Source organism: Phascolarctos cinereus, unplaced genomic scaffold (assembly GCF_003287225.1).
Source record: "Phascolarctos cinereus isolate Bilbo 61053 unplaced genomic scaffold, phaCin_HiC Scaffold_5;HRSCAF=322, whole genome shotgun sequence".
Taxonomy (NCBI): domain Eukaryota; kingdom Metazoa; phylum Chordata; class Mammalia; order Diprotodontia; family Phascolarctidae; genus Phascolarctos; species Phascolarctos cinereus.
Window position 1 is genome coordinate 109536395 of NW_027555958.1, and position 19723 is coordinate 109556117.

Consider the following 19723-nt stretch of genomic DNA (forward strand, 5'->3'; position numbering starts at 1 on the left):
ACTGTCTGATACACAGTAGGAACTTAAATGGCACTGACTGAGAGAATGTGACAAGTGATGACTGAAGAAAGAACGCTGGAAATCCAACATTGTTGACACTAACTGAAGAAATTAGCCAACAAGAAGGGGTAACTGACAAGAAGGCTCTGACAGCCAGTTCCTGATTGGCTGAATAAAGATGGCAGTACCAAGCTATTGCCCATTAGGGCTACCTAGAACTTGGGAGTGTAAGCCCCTTAAGAGTACCAACTGTCCTCTCCAGCCTCCTCTGGTTTAAGAGATTAAAGAAGGAAGAAGAAAGCTTTTGCAGCAGCTCTACTAATGCTGAGCTTTTACTGTACAAAGCAGAATCCTCATGATTGAAGAAATGACAATTTGGGGGGATTTTTCTCCTTGCTCAGAGTTGTTTGCAGTGAGCTGTCTTTGAGGCAGTTGGCCAACTCTCACTCCTTTAAATGTAACTGATATTCAAATTAAGAGATTAACACTTTTCCAATATTCTTTTAAGGGTGACTGAAAGTTAAAGGCCCTCTTAAGGGTTACATTGGTTTGAATATAGGAGACAAGAAGATTTGCTCCTCTGCAGAGCAATGAGGATAAGCAAAAAAGCAATTAGAAGAGATCAGTCTTCATGTGGTACAGATATTCCTGAACAGACCAATTGTACCAATGCCTACAGTCCTGAATTATGAGTTACCCAAAGACCAAGAGTTTTCTTTCCTCAGATGTTTCTCTATCAAAATCTCATCATGTGTGTACCTCACTCTCCTCCACTTGTACACCAGTAGAAAAGGGTGACTCATGTTTCTGTGTGCATTGCAAATATATTTTGTTACTCATCCATTGGATAATATATGCATACCAATGATGATATTATTACTTTCACCTAATTACTAAGTAAATGGTTATGTTTAGTTCTAAAAATGTAATGTAGAAACATAAGATCTAAAAATGGAGCTAAACATATATAGTGTCTGGTTTGAATTAACAAGAAAGGCATCAACGAGGGATCAAGAACTAAACAGCTGAGTAGGGAAACTATATATTCCCTCAACAGGGTTATCCTGAGGACTCAAGAGAATTTTCATGTAGCTGTGTGGTGGTGGTCCTTCTCTGGGAACTTACATCCACCAGTGTGAGAGCAGCACAGAGAGTTAAAGCAACTCAGAGACTAAGTAGGTTTCAACATGCCTAGTCAGGGTATGAAACACCATGGTGCAAGTACATATTCTAGCCAGGTTTATTATATGTTTAGCCTTGGACGAGTTAACAACCTACCAGGGTCTCAGTTTCCTCATCTTGCAATATAGGGGTTGACTAAATGACCTCTGAGTTCTACCATACTTTTGGACACTAACTCAAAGGCTCCTTATTAAAGCTGCAAGTTATGAGCTAAAATCTCACAGAATCTACAATTTCCAACCATGACAATTTCCTTAATTTCATGATAATTTCAAAGAAAATTTGAGGCACTGAGAATTTTGTTAACAAAAAAGAGAATCTGATCTGAAAGCATTCCCTTCATAAATGATGAGTACAAAACTAATCGTGGCTTTTAATCATCTCATAAATTACCTTTTTGCCCAGCTCATATGTTACTATAAAATGGAAAGGGGAGAAAAAGAATCCTAGTTCTCCTACCGTGGATTTGAAGTCAAATATAACAATATCCAATCTGAGATTTAAATACAACATTTTAAAACATCCTCATTAGTCCATTATGCTATGGTAAGCTTTCAGTTCCCATCATCTCCTTCCATGCTGACAACAGGCCTAACATGACAAAATATTTTGTTCATGAGAAACTATTTACTTTACCTCCAGTTTCTTCTTCATGTCCAAGGTGTCTCTCTTCTTCTTATACTCTTTGATATCTATGGTGTGAATGGTACTATTTGATTTTGAAATCCAGTTCAATAGTTCAGCACTTACAGCATCAAACCTAGTTTTAAGAGTTCAGATGTCATTAGTTTTCTTCCATTCTTTCCTCCCTTCGGGAGGATAGAGGCATTAAAAACACAAATTGTTCATGGGCTATGGGACATTTCCCCAACGTCTATAAAGAAAATAAACTCGGGGCAGCTAGGTGGTGCAGTGGATAGAACTCCAGCCTTGAAGTTAGGAGGACCTGAGTTTAAATCTGGCCTCAAACACTTGACACTTACTAGCTGTGTGACCCTGGGCAAGTCACTTAATCCCAATTGCCTCAGCAAAAAAAAAAGAAGAAAATAAACTCACACAATGCTCAATTAATCAAAATTACTTAGCATTTTAACATTAGTCAAGCCTGTTACAAATTATTTTAATGTGTGCTAACTACACAGAATCACACAAACACACAAATTAAGAATTTCCAAAAAATCATAGTATGTGAATGTATACCACAGGAAATTATGAATATGAAGAATTCAAAGAAATGCAGAGAGACATCTATGAAGTGAAGGAGAACAAATAAAACAGAACAGAAAGAAGAATACATATTGGTTAAAATGATTACATGCCAAAATTGCCTGCTATTTCCTTTCATGTACCTGTGGTATAAAGATAACCAACCACTCCAGAAAATACTGGAGGAGAAGATATAGTAAAACCAAAAAAAAAAAATCATTTATAACCTTTCAACCATACATCTCAAGGGAGAGCTTGTGGAAAAAGAGAGAAAAACTGAGTGGCCTGGTCAAATACCAATCAGAAGAAACATTTTGAAGGGAATGTTTTCTTGTTAAAAGAATGTTTTAAATCTGAGGCTGAAAACAGTGACACAACATTCTTCAAAAACTGCCACAAAGTTATACAAATCTTGTCATTCAACTTTGGCTTATGAGGCAGAGAAATTTTCAGGGTTCTTAAGAGAGGACAGCCAGGATCTCTTTGTTCTAAAAATTCCCAGCTGCAATTCTCTCCAAGTAACAGAATTAAATAGTCTTTCATAGATTTAAAGCCAAGCACCATTTCTCTTCCTTGCAGATGGAGTCTCCCTCACACACATCTTTCCGAAAGGGCCCCATTTCATCAACATAAAATGCTAAATGAACACTATAGATTGTCTCCTTAATTATAGCAGGAAATTTCTCAAGAAAATTACTGGCTCCTCTTTTTAATCAGTGCTACTACTATCCCCACTCAATTTAACATTATGTAAGTTTACCCTAGGTTTAAACCTGTTACATGAAACAAATACTTCAAAACCTCTACAATTTCATTTTGATTCTTTGAAACACTTGTTTCACATGAAAGGTAGAGTGCTAAGATCTAATGATGATACATGTATGAAGTATGACATTTCTCCTGCCCTCAATGACTTTATACTTTAGCAGAGGGGAGAAAAATAACATATAAAAATGACAGAAATACACAATAGAAAGCGAGAAGTAAAAAGTAAGGTATGAGAGTTCAGGGGAAGAGGAGAACATTCATATGAGGGAGGTATCAGAAAGGTTTTAAGATGGCACATACAGTTTATTTTGACGGATAAGCAGGATTTCAGCAGGCAAAGATTATAAAGGAGGCATTCCAGAAAAAAAGAAATTACATGAGCAAAAGCATAGATGTGGTGAAATGAAACATGTACAGAAGACAATGAGAAGTTCATTTTAGTGGCGAGAGTGGGGCAGAGATACGTGGAATAAAACTACAATGATTGGTTAGACTTTGTATCAGTCAAAAGAATCTGGATTATATTTGTTGAACAATTAGGAACCACTAAATTTTTTGAGCAAAGAGTGACATGATCACATTATGCAGTAGGAAAATTATTTTGGCAATAGATGAAAAATAGGAAAAATAGGAAAAGAAAGACACTGGAGGCAGGCAGACCAACCTACTGAACAAAGTGCAGGCAAGAGATTGTGAGAACCACAACTAGGATGATGACAGTGATAGTGGAAAGGTGAGATTCTAGATATAAAAGAGATATTTTGGGTATTTGGCAAGTGACTTGACATAAGGAAACAAAGCAGAGAAAGAAGTGTCAAAGATGATTGAGATGACATGCCTGGCAGACTAGAAAAATCATTTTACCCCGAACAGAAAGAGAGGAGTAAGGAAAGGCACAGATTTGGGGAGAAATGCAAATAGTGTGGTTTTATGTATGTTGAATTTGACATGATGACATGCATCCAAGTGAAAATACCTATGAGGAAGCTGAAAATTGATTCTGAATTTCAAAAAAATACAGACTAAAAATAATAATGTGGAAGTAACCTACAGAGAAGCAATAGTTGAAGCCAAGGGTATAACCTCAACAAGAGCACAAAGAGAAAGCAAATAGGCTGAAGACAAAGCAATGCTTGAGATTAAAAGAATAAGAGGAGAAAGAAATACAATTGGGGGAAGATAAAGAAGGAAGGGCCGAGGAGACAGAAAAAGAACCAAGAGAATTCAATATTAGCTAAGTGAAGAGGGAAGGAAGCATTGGAAAATGGGGCCAAATATTGCAAAGAAAGCAGGAGGTAAAGGAATGATTTTACCAATTAAGAAGCAACTCACATTAGGGAGCATAGTGTCAGCAGAGTAGTGGAAACAGAAGCATTATTACAAAGCATTCTGTAATGAGAGGAAAGGGAGGAAGAGAAGACATGGAAAAAACTACCCATCCTAGAAGCCTGGCAGAGAAGGGAAGAAAGCAGTGGAGTAAGAGTCAGTGGAAACAGACAGAATATATAAAAAAGAGGATACTAAAAGTAGAGCATATTTCTGGAGGAAGCAATAAGGAATGTGATTATAAGTCAAAGGTAGCCTAGAACCAGGCTCCACAAGAAACAATAATTACCTCTTCCTTCAAGACAGAAAGAAGAGGATAAAATGGGACAGAAAACTAAGATTTTTGAGATAGGAAGGAGAATTAAAGAAACTCTTGCTGCAGGGCTTCAATACTGTTTGGATATTACAGAGCAATTATCATATGCTTAGATAAAGTGAAGTATGATAGATAGGACTGTAGTCAATCACTCACTAAGTCAATTTGATATGCACCTACTATGTCCCAGGCACTAGGTCCATGACGGCTTTACTGCTCAACTAGCACGAACCACATAGGAAATGGTCTTAGTCTGGGTACATGGGAAAGGCAAGCAGCTCTATTTAAGGATGTTTCCTAAGTTAAATGTTCATCACTAAAGAAGGGTTTTCCTTTTATAATAATAATAGTGAACATTTATAAAGCACTTTAAAATTATTATTTCATTTGATCCTTACAACAACCTTGGGAATTAAGAGCTATTATTATCATTCTCATTTTACAGATGAGGAAACTGAGGCAAACAGAGGTTAAGTGACTTGCCTGGGGTCAAACATGGGGTAAGCGCTCATAGTGGAATTTGAACTCAGGTCTTCCTGGGTGCAGGCCTAACACTGCATCTCCTGTACAGCCTAGCTGCCTTCTAATAATGTGCAAAAGAATTTCAATTTATCCAAAATGTAAAAATATATAATGTGTAGAAATTTTGTTCAGAAAATCAATATATTCATCCTTACTTTTTCTTAGCTTCAAGGTCCACATGTACTTGTCTCTTCTTTGGTGGAGGAGGGGGAGGTAATTCTTGTTTGGATTTCTTAGCAGTGACTTTGTCTCTAATGCCAACAGTTTCCAAAAGAAGCTTCTGAGGAACCTGGGACATCCCTAGCTTTGCTACTGCCTGAGTCACCTGTTTAAAAAAAAAAAACACAACAAATAAACCAAGACCTTGATCTGACTGTAAACACAACTGAATCTTTTATTGTTTTAAAGTTACTGGTATTTAGACATATGTAAACAATTCAGATGTGATTAAATGATGAGGTATAAATATGTTTCTAAATTTTTTCTTTTCATACTGGAATAGAAAAGTTTTAAAAGTCAGAAACTTTAAAAACAATTTGGCCCTACTTTATGATAAACTAAATATCAATAATCAAAAATAATCACCTTTCAAGTTTATCTTAAAATTCTTTACTTCAAAAAGAGATTAAGAAACATATTTTAAACAAAGCATTACCTGGTTAGAGTAGTCTTCTAACCTCTGAACCAAGCTATCCCACCTCTGAGTCAGTTCTTCTGAATCACTATTGATCTTCTTAGAAATCCTAGGATTGTCAAGGAGTTGACTCACATCTTGGCCAATCTCACTTAGTTGGTCTAGGGTCTGACGTTTCATTTCCATGTCTTCCTTTAAAATCTAACATTTAAGATATTTGTTAGATGATTCTGTCCTAACAGGAATTTGTCTCCCTATTCCCCTAATTTAGAGTCATTGACATAAAGACAGGACAATAAATAGCAAATGATATGATAGCATAAGGTAAAAAGAAATAAGACTTCTAGTACTAGCAAGATTCTAGATACACAATCAGCATAAGCTAAAAATTACTAAAAATCACAGGCCAGCCAAGGCAGCTGCATAAAAGGGAACACTGGCAAAGAGGGTACTCACAGCCAGTCGCCGAACACTGACACTCAGCTCCTTTTGGTCTTTGAAGTTGCTTGTTTGCACTTTATTTAAAGCCTCTTCTTTCTCAGTCAGCCAAGCTTTCAGCAAACACTGTAGATGAAGAGGATAATACCAAGTGGATGATATAATTCAGGAGTAATTCTTAAATCAAAATCACCAGGTGTTTAAAACTAGCAAGTCTTATTTCACTAGAAGCCCCTTTTAAAACAAAGAGACTTCAAACACGAAAGTTTAAGATATACATAAAAAAAAATTAAAATTAAAATAACATGCCAAGGGTACTAATGAATCAGACAAGACAATGATAATGAATATTCAACCAAAGAAGAAGGAAGACATTTAATACAATTAAATCCTACCTTTGAAATGTTATGCTCTTTGCATTTGCAACAATTTACCCAGAATTAAATAAGTGCTTGAGTAAATAAAAATCATTCCCAGGTAGGCAGGATATTTCTGAGACATATTTCTGAGACACAAAGGTGAAGCTCATCTTTAAGCAAGACTGAGAAATTAGAACTTACAAATTCAATGTCAAAGTTACCAGGTCAATAAATCAGTAGGTAGCTTCAGAATCACACAAAGACAAGTCCAAATCATTAACCATAAACTTCTATGGCTTTCATCTCTTTCAAATCAGTTGATGTTGAGCAATGTAGATATTCATGACTTAAGGAAGAATAAGACAAGGAAATCTTTTATGATCCTTTTATGATTTGATTCAATGAGATAAAAACATATGAGAGATGTAGAACCCTAAGAACACTTGTCTAGACCTTCTTGTACAGTCAGAGATATTGATCTGGTCTTTATACAATCATTTACATTTAAGGTCTTTCCTCGGGGAAAAAAAATCATCTAACAGAAAGAATTAGAACTGGACCCATATCAATATTACTCATCAGACCATGTAATTGTGAAAAGATGGAGGAGTTAGGTGGGGAAGAGGGAAGAGTACACCAATTATTTTTGTTCTTTCTGGACTATACCTACTTCCTTAACAAAAAATGAAAGATTTCTTCTTTTTTCTTTAAGAGAATTATTCACAAGTATCTATTTATGCTGTCATTTATCAGGCAGCCAGAGAGGTTCGAGAGATTTACCTTTCCTTTAGCATTTGATTGGTGTATTGGAAGGAAATTACAGCAGATAGAGTTAAAATATTTTGCAGTTTCCTAAAAATATTTTGCTGAAGTTGGAACTAATTCCCAGAACCTAGTTCCAATTATCTTGAAACTTCTGCACATGGGTGAACAATAATCCCCTAACAGATTATTTAATCGAATACAGTACGGCACTTGGATTTAGCTCATGCATCTACAAGAGATCAATATATCAAGTTAAAATGATGGCTTCAATTTTTCCAAGAGAGTTTCATTACTAGAGCATTTCTGTCACATCTGAACAAGACTAACCTCTTTCTACCTTACCTAGTAGCAGTCAGCTAAAGTCATTAGGTTCTGTTACAACATCTTAAAAGAAATAGAAGGCTTAGCTGCTTGGTTTTGTCAAGAGATTGTTTCTTCTTTATGTAACAACACAACTTACACAGTTTACGTTACATTACTCAGGAACATAGTTTGGAGCAACTTAAAGGCACAGTCTGATAATCATCTGTTTCTTCTTATCATGAGGATAGAATGCAAATTTTAGATTTTGATATGTGGTTATTATCTATCCCATTTTCTTTTTTTCTCCTTGATAGTATTTTATTTTCTTTCAATTATATGTGAAAAGTTTTCAACACTGATTTTTGTAAAATTTTGAGTTCCAAATTTTTCTCACTTCCTCCTCTCCCCCCCTCCCCAAGCCAGCAAATAATCTGATATAGGCTATACACATACAATTGTGTTAAATATATTTCCACATTAGTCATGTTGCAAAAGAATCAGAACAAAAGGGAAGAACCATGAAAAAAAAATGAAAATAGTGTGCTTCAATCTGCATTCAGATTCCATAGTTCTTTCTCTAGATGTGGATAGAACTTTCTATCACAAGTCTTCTGGAATTCTCTTGGATCATTGTATTGCTGAGAAGAGCTAAGTCTATCATAGTTAATCATCGCACAATGCAGCTGTTACTGTGTACAGTGTTCTCCTGGTTCTGCTCACTTCACTCAGCAACGATTCAAGTAAATCTTTCCAGGTTTTCCTGAAATCCACCTGCTCATCATTTCTTATAATACCACAGTATTCTATTACAGTTATATACCACAAGTTGTTCAGCTATTCCCTAATTTATGGGCATCCCCTCAATTTCCAATTCTTTGCCACTGCAAAAAGAGCTGCTATAAATATTTTTATACACGTGCTCCTTTCCCCTTTTTTATGACCTCTTTGGAATACAGACCTAGTAGTGGTATTGCTGGATCCATGGGTATGCACAGTTTTATAGCCCTTTGGGCATAGTTCCAAATTGCTCTCCAGAATGGTTGGATCAGTTCACAAATCTACCAATAATGTATTAGTGTTCCAACTTTCCCACATCTTCTCCAATATTTATCATTTTCCTTTTCTGTCATATTAGCCAATCTCACAGGTATGATGTGGTACCTCAGAGTTGTTTTAATTTGCATTTCTCTAATCAATAGTGATTTGAAATTTTTTTTATATGACTACGGCTAACTTTAATTTCTTCCTCTATCAACAGAGAAATGACTTGCTATATATCCCATTTTCAATAAAAGCCAAAATACTTAAGCAGTCAGAATCATTCCCAGTAATTAATGTTGAAAATTGAATTTGGCATTCCTGCTCCTGCTCTTGACTTCCTGATTCATTTTAACATAAATGGCATTCTCTTAGTCAATGAAGCTAGTCACCTTTGAAGCTCTCTTTCCTCCCCTCTCCACTCTTCCTTTTCCCTGCCCCCTCCTCTCCTGTCCTCTCATGGAGTATCATGCTCTTACCAAAGGGTGTTCTGCCCAAAGGAAGGTAAATTTTGATGGCTGAAACCTACCTAGTTAACATGGGATTTACTAGCTAGATTTCTTTCCCAAAGACCATGCCTTAAACCCAATTCATTCTCAATCCCATAGATTGAACAACAACAGGTCTCTGCCCAAGCATCACTTGATGGTCATTTTTTGGGCCTTCCAGGCTCAGAGTGAATGTAAATAGTAACTGTTTCTCTTTTGACCAGCAACCCGGAGGGTCTTACCCTCCCAGTTTGATTTTTTTTTTAATTAAATGGGCCATGCCTTGACCCACTTCTTAAAAAGGCTTATTCAATGCATGGGCGTTGCCTCACTCAAAGTGAGAACTTGAAAAGACCTTAGCTTAAAAGGGCCAAGGTCTCCCATTGCGTGCAGGGTCATCTCTAGTTGTCCTGATCAATATCTAGCCACTGGAGCCAGATGGCTCTGGAGGAAAAAGTGAGGCTGGTGACTGCACAGCCCTCACTCACTGAAATCAAATTCAATTGCAAGTCTTGTCATCATCTCCCTGATGCCACAGTCCTCTTCTCAAATGAAGGACGAACCACGCACACAACCTGGTGTTAATGATGAATGTGGGCAAAGACAAGAGACTATCAACTGTTTACTACCCCACAGACATCTTTCATGAGACATCTATAAATGTGAGATGTGCAAATTTAGAGACATCTCTACTCCAAATGTTTACATAAACTATTTGTGCCCGACATGTGGTAGACCCTTCAAAGCTCTTACTGGCCATTTATCAGTCAATTATCGGTCATCGGTCATCGGCCACAGTCAGACACACTGTACCCTGACCCCAACATAATGATGTCATTCTGCTCCTCTTCAAAAACAAAAGACAACAGCCAGCCAACCAGATGTCTTTCTTAAACTGCTTTGAAAACATTCTGTCATGAATTGTAGTTATTCATCTACTTACATAATCCTCAAGGCTACATTTCAAGCAACTTGAGGACAAAAATAATATCTTATTAATCTTTGCAACTACTTCTGGACTTAGCACACAATGCATCGCATCCAGAAGGTACTCAGCAAATATCTGGTAAATGTCTAATAATGACTAATGATAACCAAAGAAATCAACAAAATATACCTGCTGGTTTGTTCTGAATTATTTTCACCTAGCTGCTCTCAAACACTACACATGTGCATTTTTATTAAATTATTTACAATATATAGGTGTTTCTCTTTAAAAACAACAGCACTGATGTTTGTGGAAATAACTGAATACATTTGAAAATATTAAATTGAACATTTGAATAAGTATTCTGGAAACAAAGCTGGACCATGTATTTAATTTGTTATTTCCAAATACAGCAATGTGAAAGAAAAATAAAAGTAACTCATATACTAAAATAATATTTAGGCATACTGGAAGAATCCATTATTAAACCAATGACCAGGCCAAATTATTTGGTTTAATCCAAAAAATATTTCATTCAATAGATATCCACGTAAGGAATAGTCCAACTTGGATTCAGTAATAGTTTATTTCATTAGCCTCTAATAATGAAGAATTTATTCAAAAATGAAATTATCATGCTACATGTGAGAAGGAATTCCTTTTTTATTTTTTTGGGAGGTAGGAGAGTTACAAATGCGTGATTTCATCCACTAGGGAATGGTCTCCTACAGATTCATTGTCCACCAATGCAGACTGGCAACTTCACAATAACTCATAGCTTAGGGGGAAGTGTATTATACTCAGGTATTCCTGAATCCGTGGCCATCCCTATGTGTGTTCTAACACAACTTTTCCTATGTACTAAAAAAGATGACAGTATCCTTACTTTAATGTAGCATACAGTGTAATAAGTAAGGTAAAGTATACCCAACCACAATACAAGGAATAATATATACTATATCGCAATGAACTATCTTAATTCAGAAGAGGGAGAAAAAATTATAATTACCAATTAATTTAGTTATTTATTGATTATAAAGCTTATGGTTATTAATTAACTATCTGTCATAAATTAAACCAAGAAAACTCTATGAAGTTTAACAAATGATCATTTAGAATTTCTACATTTTTAAGATAAATAATGACCCAAGTGTTAGTGTTCTATACCCTAGTCATTAAACTGTGGATGAAATAAAAAACTGTTATTACAATAAAGCCATGGGGTACTAGATATATCCTCTGACCTTCCATGATAAAATGAAGAAGGGAAAGAATTTTGAAGAACACCATAAGGAACTGCCACTAATTTGTTACAGAGCTAAAACTGTAAAGCCTTGAAAGCACATCTTAAAAAGAGAATAAGTCTTTAAAATGTAAATTAAGTTTTATCTCTTAACATATCTGTAATGTTTTAAAAGTTTTTGAAAATATTTCCCCATTTGGTGACATATTTGCAATAATAAAGGAAAGATTGATGTAGTTAAACTTTTTGAAATTAGTCATAACTAAAGTTTTCATTTTTTTAAAAATTGTACTTTGAATACTTAAGGTAATTGTTTCTTACCTGTTCTTCCAACAGTTCTTGCCATAGTACATTAATCTCGTGCAACCTGTTCCAGCGTTCCTCAGTCCAACGGCAAACAGCTGTCCAACGTTCACCAAGTTTCTGAAAAAGAGATTAAATTTTTCTTCACTAAACCTAAACCTGAAGATGTAGTGATATCTTCTCAAAAACAGTGTATGGCTCTTCAAGAAACCTTCTATTGTTTTTATGTAGGAAGCAACTAAATTCATGACTATTTAATTTATAAATAATCTTATATCCTCGTGGAGTTTTGAAATTTTGACATATTTTCATAATGGAAGTTTCAAAGAATTCTATCTATAATCTAATTACAAAAAACGTTACTGAAATGTTCATAATTGTTCATAACGTTGTTTCTTTTAAATTGGTTATATTGATATCTTTTTTTAACCTCATGTTTATTTTCTAATTGTTCCTCCTCTACGTCTCAAATTCTAAAAAAAGGAACAAAAGGAACAGAAAAGAAAGAAATTCAGTAGAAGTCAGCAACATAAAAATAAAATCGGACATATATTCAGTGTCCATACCCATCGTGTCTTCTACATCTGAAAAGATGGGAGAGTACAGTACATTCTCAGGTTTGTTCAGGGAAAATGTTGTCACTGTACTATATAGCATTTGCTTCTTCCTGTGCTGTTGTTCTGTCTACATGCACTGCTATGGTAGTTGAGTATGTTGTTTAACTAGTTGTATTCACTTCACTTTAGATTGTCCTGAACCACGCCATCCTTACGCGCTTCATAGTCATCATTTCTAACAGCACAAGGATGGTTAACCACATTAATGCATCATAATTTGTTTCGACATTCCCAAATCAGTGGGCATCTAATTTATTGCCAACTCTTCACTATTATAGAGAATGGTGTTATAAATATTATGGTGTATATATTACACTTTTTTTAAATTTTGGCCCCTTGGGGTATAGTTTGAGGCCATATAGCAATGTAGAAAAAAATGCTGGATTTAACGCGTGCGGGGTCTGTTTCAACTTCTAACACATACTTTGTGCCCATGGGGAATTTAGTAAATTTCTCTCAAGCTCAATTTCTTCTTCTAGCACCTGTGCATAAAAATACCCAAGACTATCCTCACAGGACTGCTGGGATATTAAAATGTCTTGAAAAACTTGCTAATTTCTCCATTTTTAATTACCTTTTCTCTTGTACAAACCAAGACATGGTGGTGACATATGCCTACATTTGGATGTATAGGCAACAGCATAAAATTGTACAAAAAATTGCCAGCCCAAGTTTACTAAAAGATTATTCAGGATCATATAAGCATAAGCGAGCTAAAAAGACAAAATGAGAGCATCTGACCCAGGACATCTTCACCTTTTTTGTGTGTCACAGACCCGTTTGGCACTTTGACAAAGCCTATGAAGCACATTTCAAAATAATCTTTTAAAATGTAGAAAAATGAAATACATAGGATTACAAAAAATGATAGTAAATTTTGAAATAGTTATCAAATTGTTTTAAATTTTTATAAACCCAAGTTCATGGACTATAGGCTAAAAAACCCCTGATCTAGTCCAACATTTGGTAAACTGAGGCCCACAGAATGTGGTTCCCCTCCAAAGTCACACAAGCAAAGATTTTAAGTAGCAGAGGCCAAATTTAAATTTAGGTCTTCTGGCTCCAAATAGAGTGCTTTTCTACTACAGTCATTTATGATAACAACAGTACTAAATGTATCCTCACATTGCAACATGAGGAAGAAAACCACCTTTGTCAGAAGATATTTTCTCCCATTTTAAATCAGTATTCAACAAAGGTTAATATTTCTATTTGTTTTTATATTGCTTCAAATAATATCTTCAATAATTCAACCATTTTTCAATTATATTTGTTTAGTTAAGTAATAAGGATCAATGTGATTTTCTAAAAGAGCTTAATACTGGGAAACTCACTTAACTATATTTATTAAAAAGAGATTTCGACAGTTTTATCTACGTGAGGAGAAGAAAGGCTTTTTTATTGTCATACACATTGAGAATTAGGGCAGTGAAGCATATGCTTGGCAGAGCTGGCCCACTTAATTCATACCCAAAAAAAGGATTCCAAAAGTTGAATTCATGGTATGCTAAACATAGAGAAGTGGGTAGACATTTCAATCAATAAATCAAATGTTTCAGAAAGGCAAGCAGGGCATGGCACAGAGTAGGTGTTTTATAAATGCTCACTGACTGACTGTTGATGTAAGTAAAAACATCCAATAATTAGACATGTATGAAAGCAAAACGGGCTGCTCCTTGAAGGAATGAGGTCTCATCTAATGGAGATCATCAACAGAAAAATATTTGACAGGAACATCGTAGGAGTTCCTATTCAAATACACATCTACCTAAACGTTCAGGGGGTGGAGGGTGGTCCTTTCCAACTCTAAGAGTCTGTGAAATAATATCACATGGGCAATGTAATATCTATCAGAAAATTCACAGTTCACCAAAACAAACCCTTCAATTTCTCTAAAAGTCATCTATGCCGTGGCTTTTGAAATGCAGGAAACATCACATTCAAAGAACAGTTGTTGGAGCTTGTCTATGGCCCAACACAAGAACAGGCGTGCAAAACCTTGAGGCGGTTAAGAAGCAGGGGGAAAGATGACAGAGGCTCAAACAAGTACTAAGTCACAGACCAGATGTTTTATGGGCTCAACTATTTACCTGCAGCTGATCTTCCAAGACAGCTGTAGCACTTTCTCCACTGTTCTCATCAACAATCACAACCATGTGAGTTAATGAATTTACTTTCACCTGCTCTGTCTCAAGATCATTTTGTAATTCCTGGGGGAAGAAAAAAAAAAGACCAACTATTATACCCACTCTTGCATATTTTCCCATTTAAAAATCCACTAAGTTTTCATTAGTAATTAAAAACACTTAATGGGGCAATGTATTTAAATTTCCAACCATTAACTTAATGGTTTTACTAATGGAGCCAATACTCTACACATCTTTAAATTCCAAGGCAAATCAAGACAATCTGAAAATCTAATAAATGTCATGCACATTTCCACAAAAAAGTCAACACTATTTTTCTAGGACCTAACTAAAAACTGAAGAGAAGAGGCCCAGTACAACGGTGAGTGGTACACGAGATATAAGCAGAGTACAAATGTCTTCCTAACTTTCCTATTTCTACCAAGGATACCACGATGTTTCTAGTCACCCAAATTTCCAAAACTGGAGCCATCCTTGATTCTTCACCTCCCGTACAATAATCACCAAATTTTGCTAATTCTAAACCTAAAATATTTCTCACATCTGTAACTTTCCACACATACAGCCAACATCATAGTTTGAGACTTTCCCACTTCTCCTCTATCTAATACAATTTCTGCAGTTACTGAACTAAAATAATTAAATAAAATATATCCTAAAATACAGATCATGTTACACTCACCTGCTCAATGCTCCCTACTGCCTCAAGGATAAAATACAAACTTTTTTCTTTGGCATTTAAAGCCCTTCACAGTCTGTTACCAAAAAAACTTTAAAGATTAATTTCACATTAATTCCCCTAACCCACTAAAAATTACAATCCAAATATCCTGCTTGCTGTTCCCTATGACATTCCATCTTCCACCTCCACACCATTGTACAGGGTGTTCCCCACAACTGGAATGCTCTCCTTTCCTTACCTCTGCCTCTTATTCACTAGTCAAAACCCGACAGAAGTACAGCCTCTGACAAGAGCCATTTCCTGATCTCCTCAGTTTTTGTTGCCCATCCCCCCCCCGAGAAAATTAATTTGTATCTAAGTTGTAATAGTGTAATACTTTCCTATCTGTGTACATGTTCTTCCAAAGTAAAATCTAAGTTCTTTAGGGGTAGGGACCATTTCATTTTTTGTTATTTCATTCTCCATGCCTAGCACAATGCCTCACAGGTAGTAGACATTTGATGAACTGACTGATAAAGTAACTGGGGAATCTAAGAAGTACTGAGCTTGATTACAGAAGTAAATAGAATTAGCATCCTTACAATTTAGTGAAATTACAAATGAGTAACCACAGAAAAGTCCAAAGCTGTATCCTAAATGGGAGGCTACAGAGACAGTGGAGTTTCTAGTAAGTTTAGAGAATCAGGAGCAAAGTAGAAAGAGATAGAATTGGAAAGAACCTAAATAAATCATTTAATTTCTTTCAGGTTCTTTCACCATCACCACCTCCAAAACACAGAGGTAAGGAAAAATTATACTGCATTATTTCCCCAATTCACAGGATGTATTTATATGAGTGAAAGATAAAACTTCTCTGCTTTAGCTTCCTTACCTTGCAGATATTCTTGGAAAATAAAAGAGAAAAGGATATGGAATTGCATACGAGATCATGAGACAATGAAATACCTCCTACAAAGCAATGTACAGCAGATATCTTAAATTTTCCTTTTTCAATAAAAACTAAATGACCAACAAATAAAGACCAGAATCAATAATCCAATGAATAAAATTAATGTGAATCAACGTTTCATAAGAATAGTATATATTTATGTGACAAAATGTTCCATTCCATGAATATAGCCCATTATCTCTTCAGCATTATCCCTGCCAATCACAAGCAAGTTCATGGTTTCTGATCTTAGTGACCTTAATGCCTGACTTTTCCTGCAGAAGAGATAAAATACTAATCTCCTTTAAAAATACTAAGGCTACAATTGAGTATTGTTCTTTTCTTCCTCACAGTCCATTCCTTCCTCTGCACACACGAGAAAAGACTAAGGAAACAGGGTAGAGACTTTCCTCAGTTTTGAAACAAATAGAGGGCGCTTTAAGGACTTTCCCCTTTCTGCACTTATGATGGAAGCAGCCAGTGGATTTTTAGAAGGCTAAATGCTGCTTCTCATATTTGATATGGTACACAAGAAATATTAGACAGATTTACTTTATGTTCTTCCAGCTGCTTCTTTAAGGACTGTAAATCATCGTCCAAGGGGCAAGTTTCCATTTTCTGAATGCGCTCTTCTGTGAGAGTCAGCCAATCAGAGAGTTGTTGCAACTGCTTCTTCTGCAACTCCATGAGTACATCATGTAGCCTGCCCACAGAAGAACATAACACAGATTTACTCCCGCTGGCTCTTTCATTGTCAGAGGAAAAGTAAAATCCAGGCACCAGAAAAGTACAAAATAACACACCTAACTCTAACCATGTAAAGCAGCATTGAGGATTAAACCTTTGTTCTCTCCATAAATCCAAGTCAATGAAATACAGGCAAAGAGCTGAAATGAACACCACCCATAATTCATAACAAAATGATTGTTTCATAAATCAGGAATTCCTGTTTAGTAAATAGGTGGAAGTTGCTACGAAATGAAGTTTGTACCTTACTGCACAATACGTGGCCTAAAATGAAATACACCCAAAAAATGCTTCAGAACAATTTGAATATTATCAATTTGACAACAAAATATGCAAATACTATCATAGGGAATAATTTAGTAGCTACCAGTAATTTATTTCACTCCAAATTAGTTTCTACGTTACATATTTTAACTCAGATTTTATTAATGGGTTAGGAAAAAAATGAACACCAAACGAAATTTAATTATGCTTTTCAACAGAGAACATTTAATACATATTTGGTGACAGATTTATTTTTAAATCACTGTACTTTTTTTTACATGTCATGTAGACTACTTAACTCAAGTTAGTCCAAGGAATAAAAATCAGAGGTATCCTGGCTGTAACTTACCGGGACTGCCTATCCATACTTTCTACTCGGAGAGCTTCCCACCGAGAGTTCAGTAGAGTCATTTGTTCCTGAATCTCAAATTCTTCTTCATCCGATAAAGTGCCCTGCGTTATCAGTTGGTTTCCAGCCTGCAGGACACTACCCACACTGCTCTGATGTGCAGTCAACTCCATCATAAATTCCTAGAAAGACACAACATTACTATGCTTTGTGGGTTGTTCTTTCTGAAGAATCTTAATAAACTGCTAATGTTTAGATGTTAATGCTACAGAATACAGTGTCCTCAAATGCAGCAGGTTTGATCTTGTTTATTTCTAGATATTAAGTCCCTGAAAATAGATATTAAAACATTTCTTGTTTTTAAACTAATTTTAAACTTAAATACTAAAACTTAAACATACAATAAGAAAAGAAAAAGAAATGTATATATACACACACACACACATATATATATATACACATACTTGTACTTACACATACATATACTTAGATATCTATAATCATACTTATATAGAGACATATACATTTATACATCTACGTAAGACCATATTGTATTTGTTTGTCCTCTATTTCTCTGAGGGTGGATAACGTTCTCCTTCATAGGTCCAAGTCTTTCCACATTTTTCTAAGTCTACCAACTCATCATTTCTATACCACAGCAATGTTTACCTTATATTTCTCTTGGATCATGTATGTCAAATTTTCTATTGATTTCAGGTCTTTTTACAATCCTGAAATCTGGAAAGTCTGGCAAATCATAGAATGTCCTTTATTTTCATTCAGGATTATGCTTAACCTTGCTGAGTATGATATTTTTGGCCACAAACCCAATTATTTTGCTCTACAATATATAGTGTTCCAAGACCCATGGTCTTTTACTGCAGCCACTGCTAGGTCTTGTGTAATTCCAATTATGGCTCTACCATATTTGAATTGCTTTTTTTCTTGTTGCTTGTAACATTTTCTCCTTGAGCTGGGGGTTTGGGATCTAGATATGATATTTCTGTAGATTTACTTCATAAAATCTCTTTCAGGTGGTAATTGGTGGATTTTTGCTATTTCTACTTTCCCCTTTTATTCTAAGGACAATTTTCTTTAATTTTTTTTTGTACTATTGTATAAAGATCCTTTTTTTGATGGTAGCTTCCAGTAGTCCAATTATTCTTGTGTTTTCTCTTCTTGATCTGTTCTCCAAATCAATTGGTTTTGTTATGTTTCACTCACTTTCTCTTCTATATGTTCATTCTTTATATTTTGTTTTGTTATTTCTTGGTCTCTTGTAATTTTGCTTACTTCCCTTTGTCCAATCCTAATTTTCAAGAAATCATTTTCGTCCTTAAGATTCTGGATCTTGGTGCTAAGTGGCATAGTGGATAAGGCACCAGCCCTGGAGTCAGGAGGACCCAAGTTCAAATGCAGCCTCAGATACATAATAATTCCTAGATGTGTGACTCTGGGCAAGTCATTTAACCCCAACTGCCTCACTAAAAAAAAAAAATAATAATCTGGATCTCCTTTCCTAGTTGGTTGGCTTTCTTTTCATAATCTTGTTTTTCTTGGATTTTTTTTTAATTTTCCTCAATCTCTCTCATTTGATTTTTTAAGTCTTTTTCAGTTCTTCTATGAATTCTTTTTGAACAGGTGACCATTTGATATTACTCTTTGGGATAGGAAAGACTTTTTTTGCTTCAAGATCCTCCTCTGAAGATGAACTCCAGTCTTCTCTATTCCCATAGTAACTTCCTATGGTTGGGTTCTTTCTCCTTTGCCTGATCATTTTGTTTATAACAGCTTTAGTTATTGTAATCACCTCTGGTCCTGGGGTATGGAGGATGGTGTCTCTGGCCTCAGATGCCTCTTCAGTTCTCCCCTCTGGCCTGGAACTAAAACCAAGAATTCCACCCTCATATAGGTGCCCACAGCCAGCAGCCTCCAGGCTCCACTGCTTCTGAACTCACCAGGTGTGTGCCAATTCCTTCTTGCCCAGGGGCTATGTCTCAGCAGCACAACTGGGTCTGGCGCCCCTTATCAGCAGAGGTTCCCTCAATCTTCCCCTGTTCAGATGTCTCAACTCCCCACACTGTCTGGGAGGTTAAAATTCTTTTTGCTGGGGCCAAAACTACCTCCCAACCCAGCTAGTCCCAGGGCACTCTGTTTTTTGTTTCAGTGG

At 35.7% G+C, this 19723-nt stretch overlaps 1 protein-coding gene across 1 annotated transcript in view; it reads right to left on the reverse strand.

Moving 5' to 3' along the window:
• The window catches only part of UTRN (utrophin), a 526271-nt gene that overhangs the window by 403563 nt on the left and 102985 nt on the right, over window positions 1-19723 (reverse strand). Inside the window, 8 exon segments of the mRNA XM_020972489.2 lie at window positions 1819-1942; window positions 5476-5645; window positions 5976-6155; window positions 6411-6518; window positions 11838-11939; window positions 14527-14646; window positions 16746-16896; window positions 17554-17735. Of these exon segments, the coding sequence (XP_020828148.1) occupies window positions 1819-1942; window positions 5476-5645; window positions 5976-6155; window positions 6411-6518; window positions 11838-11939; window positions 14527-14646; window positions 16746-16896; window positions 17554-17735 (1137 nt within the window).